This window comes from Diospyros lotus, chromosome 8 (assembly GCF_014633365.1).
Source record: "Diospyros lotus cultivar Yz01 chromosome 8, ASM1463336v1, whole genome shotgun sequence".
NCBI classification, from domain to species: Eukaryota; Viridiplantae; Streptophyta; class Magnoliopsida; order Ericales; family Ebenaceae; genus Diospyros; species Diospyros lotus.
In genome coordinates, this window is record NC_068345.1 from 6372855 (window position 1) to 6378855 (window position 6001).

Consider the following 6001-nt stretch of genomic DNA (forward strand, 5'->3'; position numbering starts at 1 on the left):
AACTTAACAAAATTTGAAGATATCATTATAATAAATTAAAATTTGATAAATTTATGTTAAATAATATTTTTATAAAATTATTAATATATTTATAAATGAGTCTATTTACAAACTATTCATGAACTTCTAATCGAGTTTGCTCGCGAGCTTCTAATTGAGCTGGCTTTATTGAACTCAAGGTTGATTCGCTTGCAAATTGAGTTTTAAAGTTATGCTTAAACTCGACTCGTTTATTTTAATAAATGAATTCGAATGAGTTTTTATCGAGACGAACACCCGAGTTGCTTGCAACCAACTTGGCTCATTTGCAACCCTGCATAAAATCAATGGAGAGTGACTCTAAAACATTGTTCTTCCCATTAAATTCAATATTTTACGAAGACACTAAGAGTGTGTTTGGCATAGTGGTTTGATTGCTTATAAGCTCCTCCTTCAACTTTGTTATACCATTCCATTTTGAGAGGGGATAGAAAATTTTTCTAGACGACTATTCTTCCCAAATAGGCTTTTTCTGCCTAGGCAATGCTTTCTTCACAAGTAAATATTTCTTCTCGGGCTCGTCATTTCTTCTCGAAAACGACATTTCCACTTGGGTGCGTCATCCTTTCCCAGTCCTTCCAAGTTCTCGAGATGCAAGACACGTAGCCCTACGAGCTCCTAGGGATGCTAGACACATGGCCTTTCGAAGTCTTAAAAATGTAGGACTCTTGTCCCTTTGAGATTCTTGGGAACCACACTTATAAATACCTAGTTGGAAGATAGAGAAACAGACTTCCACTTTTGGTAACATCTATACTCATTCAATGCATACATATTACATTTGTTTTCGTTCGATACTAACTTAAGTATCTAAGGGTCTTCACGGGTGAGAAATTCCTACAAGCCTTATAACCGTTGTTTGTGATCAAAACTTACCAAAAGAAGCCAATGTCTACTCAAAGCAAACACATTCTTCTCGAAACACAAAGTCTTCTTCCCGAAACATGAGGCCTTCTTCTCGGAACACTCAACGTTCTTCTTAGACTCATGCATCTTCCCTTTGAGTCCTTTCTAGATAGGCCTCGTATTTTATTTCTCAAAGCCATATTTCTTCCCAAAAGTCATCTTCCCAAAACCTCGTGTTTTCTTCTTGAAAATCATCTCTTTCTCGAAAGTCGTCTTCCTAGAACGTCATGTTTTTTTCCCATACATCATATCTCTTCCCAAAAATTGTCTTCTACCTGGAACCTTGTGTTTTCTTCCCATAAGCCATCACCCTTCTCGAAGTCCTATGTTTCCTCTTAAAAGCCTCTTTCCCAGAGCCAGGCCTTCTTCCTAAAGCCAACTCTCATTCCCTCTCAACAAGCACCTTCACCTGGAGGCGAGTAGACATTAAGTGATCATTCACACACCACAAAATTCAATTGTGATATTTTGGTAATAACAAACTTATAAATTACATAGGTTTTTTAGTTACACGTTTGTTAAAAATCCAAAATCTTAAACGCTACCAAACTTATAAGTTATTTTAATAGCGTTTTGGAAAAGCTATCCTCCTAGCTTTTTTAAATAAGATGTTGGTAGCTTATTTCGTTGATCAAGTTAATTACAAATTTACTCTTTAACAATTCAAATATTTACAATTCTCTATCACTTAAAACATTACACTATGGCATCATTTCTCATCTCCTTCTCTAGTCGCCTTTCCTCCATTACTGACTTTCATTATCATCGTTGTCCTTTAGATCTCCTCATTTGTCGCGTCCATCACAACCTCCTACTTCCAAATTAGTTGTTGTCTCTAGCCCAACGCAGTCGTCATCGCTGCCTTAGGCTTTCAGATTAGCTATCGCCTCCAACCCAACGTCGTCATTGTCGTCTAGATCTTTTCTTTCGTCATCGTTGCTCTATCCTTTGCCCTTCATTTTCTCTGTGTATATATATATTTCATATATAAGTTTATATATTTAATTTATATATATTTAACATATATATTTTAATATCTCAATATATATATTTAACATTTTTATAAATTAAACTTAAATTTAAATATAAAATATTATATTAATATATTTTTAAATAATTATATATAATTTATTAATATTAATTAAATATTAATTTATAATTTATTTTTATTAAAAATTAATATTTTTATAAATTTTATTTTTATTATTTAATATTATATTTATTTTATTCTTTTTTGTTAAGATTTAATAGCTTATCAATTTTTTTCAAATTAAATATATAATTATATAAATGATAATTTAAAATATATTTATTTAAATATATTATCAATTTAAATATTAATTAATTTTTAATTTTTACATAATTTATAAGTAAAAATACTTAAAAGCTTAATAAAGAAAAGGTAAACCAAACGGCCTCCAAAATACATCCCTTCAACTTATTTACCAGTAAAATTACACATCGCAACACGAAGACACAGAAAATCCTTTCCAAATGGCTAAGCACATCGGGCACCGCCATGGTTGAGAGCTTCACTGCTGAGCCATTGGCAATCGTCAAACGAGCAATCTGCATCAATCGGGTGTTTCACATCGACGGGCCTCAACTGTATGCCACTCCAAGATGGTGTCCCGTCCTCGTTCGAGTTATGCGTCAATCTCATAATCCCGGTGCCGTCTAATCTGATCGAGAATATCTCCCCGGATGGCAGGAAATTATGTGGGTAGGAGATCGGTTCGGCAGAGAGCCCGGCGTGGTCGGAGGCGAACACGACAGATTGACTGTCCGGGCTGAACCACGCGTGGTTCGCCGGACCACCCGACCCGAACAGCTTCCTCAGCCCGGTCCCGTTTGGGTGGATCACGTATAGATCAAAGCTACGGGTGCCAGGACTCTCCCGGTTCGACGAGAAGACGATCCAGTCACCGTCTGGGGACCAGTTCGGCATTGTGTCAGACCATGGACCTTCAGTGAGTCTATACAGTCCGCCTTTCTCTCCGTTGGAAGCGTCCATTATATACAGGTTCTTGTGACCTGACCTACCCGATCGGAAAACGATCCATTTCCCATCCGGTGACGGTGCCGGAAACGCGTTGTTTTCTCCGCCCATGGTCAACTTTCTGAAGTCCGATTCTTCATCGTCAACGTCGATGGAGATCACGTCGACTTTCTCGCTCTCTGAACCGAAAGCAATTCCAGTGCTGGTGTACAAAACCCCCTTTCTTATCGGGTCCCAGACGGTTCCGAAGGCCAATTTGGCATTGAACTGTCCGCCCAAGAGTTTCCGGAGGCCCGACCCATCACGGTTCACCACGTATAGACCCGTGTTGTACGGCCACATAGCGTAAGTGATACGATCGCCGTCAGGCGAGAAAGAGGCGAAGTATCCATCGATGCGAAATATGTCGACTCCGGGCAGTGGACTGTGCAAGCTTTCTAACAACAAATGATCTCCTTTTCCGCCATTTTCTCGGGCTCTGCATCTATGGTACCCAACCTGGGTAGAATCGGGAGAGATGAACGGATTGTAGTGATTGGTTGTTGGAGAAATGGGTCGGGTGACCTCCTTGAACTTTTTAGAAACGATATCGAAGAGCTCTATGTGGCGAAATTCTGAACCCGGTCGTCTTGTCGCCACAGCAATGAAACTGCTGTTAGCCGTCGACGCTGCCGGAGTGAACGCATGAAGACCCGGCGGGGTGACTCGCTGAGTCACCACAGAGCCTACACTGACTCGTCCGCCTTTGGGAAGACTAGCTTTGTACACGCTCCACCACCCATCGTCACTCTGTCTGTGAAAGTACAGAGTCCACTCGTCGGCCCAACACGGCCACCCACCGTGCTCAATCACCTTGGCTCGCTCAGACCCGTCCTCAGTTCTGAACATATAGATGTCAGTTTGAAGATCGTGTATTTCGCCGTTCCACTCTTTCTCCCCGTAGGAAGCCACCGCCGACCAGGTCCCCGACGGCGACACGGCGGGGCTGAAATCAGCCTGCCCATAAGGAGTCAATCTCCGGGTCGACCCGGTCCTAAGGTGAGTGGAGTACACAGCAGCCCAACTCCTCCTCAGCACGCCTGGGTTCTCATGAGTCGAAACATAAACCAAATAATCGCCCGCCAAACTGGGTCTATCCTTCATGCCTATCAGACCGTTCGATTGTTGAATGCCCACCAAAGGGACTTGAACCCGATTCAGAACCGAGAGCATCGACCTTCTTCGGCTGTAATCTGACCCGTCGGAATACAGAGCGTCGAGGTATATGCTCGAAGACCCATTCCGCTCGGTGACGTAGACCAGGTGGAGAGGCGGCTGGGCCGGGGTTGCGGCGAGGGTTTGATCGCGTAGGGAGGAGAGCAGTGCGGTTAACGAGGACGCGGAGGGGAAATGGCCGTTGAAGTTGACGGAGTGGCCGTCGGTGATCTTGAGCTCGTCCCGGGCGTTGACCATGCCGGAGCCGGCAATCGGGAGGGTGTAGACGTCGAAGTAATAGCTGGATGCTTGCAAAGAACTGAAAAGTAAGGTGCTGCGAGTGTTTGGGCCTTCATGGTCTGCCGTCGCACGCGAAAGGAGCAGAAGCATAAAAATCAATAAGAAACAGAGAGGCACCTTCGCCCCTGCCCCTGCCTCTGTTTCCATTTTTGGCTTTGCTCTGAGTTCAGTGTGTTCGAATGCTAGCCTCTTGAGTTGTGAGTTCGGATAAGTGGGTTTTGTCACGCATGGTAGATGAGGAGCCACGAAGCGTGAATTGGATACACCTCCATATTTTAATAAATATATTAATCACTCTTTAATATAATTATATTACTAAATAATATATTCATAATATTAATATAAACTTTATTATTGGAAAATACAAAAAATATATTATTTTGCTAAATAATTATATTGTCTATATAATATATTAATATAATTATTATAATATACTGGTAATGGTTAATAATTATATTAGTTAAATAAGTAATATCATTTTACGTCTTACTTAAAAAAATATTATTTTATCTTGTAATTATCGTATTAATATGATAATAATGTAATAATATATCATATCATTTTAAGATAACATGAAATGAAAAGAGCATGGAAACACCTTTTTTTTCTATTGCTAAGTGGAAACACCATTTTGGTATTTTCATGTTTTGCCATCATTTTAGTTGTGTTTTTAGTTTTTGTTTTAAAAAATCAAAATTAACCTAAAAAAACAAAAATAGCACACTAAATCAAACTATTTTTAGTTTTTAAAAATATGACATTTTTTTAATTATTTTAATAAAACATTATACTTTTCAAACTATTTAACAAATTATTACACATCTTTTAATTCAACATATCACATTAAGACATGGTCTTTGGTGAATTTAATGAAATACAACAAAACACACTACTCATGATAGTGAGTTTGATTTACCCCAAATCCTCACTCTACCTATTATTTTCGGACATTTATTGTGTGACACTAAAGTAAATTTTTTTGTTACCTTGTGTTGACGTGCAGAATTGGTTAATCGTGATTTGTTAGCCCGCACTAATGTAATAAATTCGAGAGGAAGAGAATGGGCTATCTGGTTCAATTTATTAACCCATCGGCTGGTCTCTGCAAGGTACTCCGATACTCAAGTTAGCGTCGAGTAAGTAAAAATATGCAGAGTATTAGTAAGTTGGCAAGGAAAACATTACCAAGGCTCTCGCAAGAGCTAGTCGATATATGGGAGGAGGAGATCTCCTCCTACATGTGCTGTACGTTTGCAAGTGATGGGACAAAATACCTGGCGCCGGCAGGAACGTCCATGTAGCAGCAAGGTGCCGACAAAACTCTCATTAATGTAGGTGGGATCCATCATTAATGAGGATGGGATCTAAGGTCAATGTGTGAAAAGTCAGACGTGGCTATAATGATGTTGCAAAGGGCCAAGATGAGGCTGACATGGGCCGAGAGACTGGGGTCAGGTTGGGCTGTCCTTAGCCTACTAATATTCTCTGGCATATGACCTTCTCGTTATACGAGCTGATCGGCTATGTCGATGAGCTGTAAGAGTCACTGAGAGCTCTCTTGAA

The 6001-nt window shown here is 40.0% G+C and overlaps 1 protein-coding gene across 1 annotated transcript; it reads right to left on the reverse strand.

Moving 5' to 3' along the window:
* Positions 1 to 2321: 2321 nt before the first annotated feature.
* Positions 2322 to 4648, reverse strand: LOC127808970 (uncharacterized). The gene has a single exon (XM_052347733.1). It carries the CDS (start codon positions 4583 to 4585, stop codon positions 2444 to 2446), a length of 2142 nt encoding a protein of 713 aa, XP_052203693.1. The 5' UTR covers positions 4586 to 4648; the 3' UTR covers positions 2322 to 2443.
* Between the last annotated feature and the right edge of the window lie 1353 nt (positions 4649 to 6001).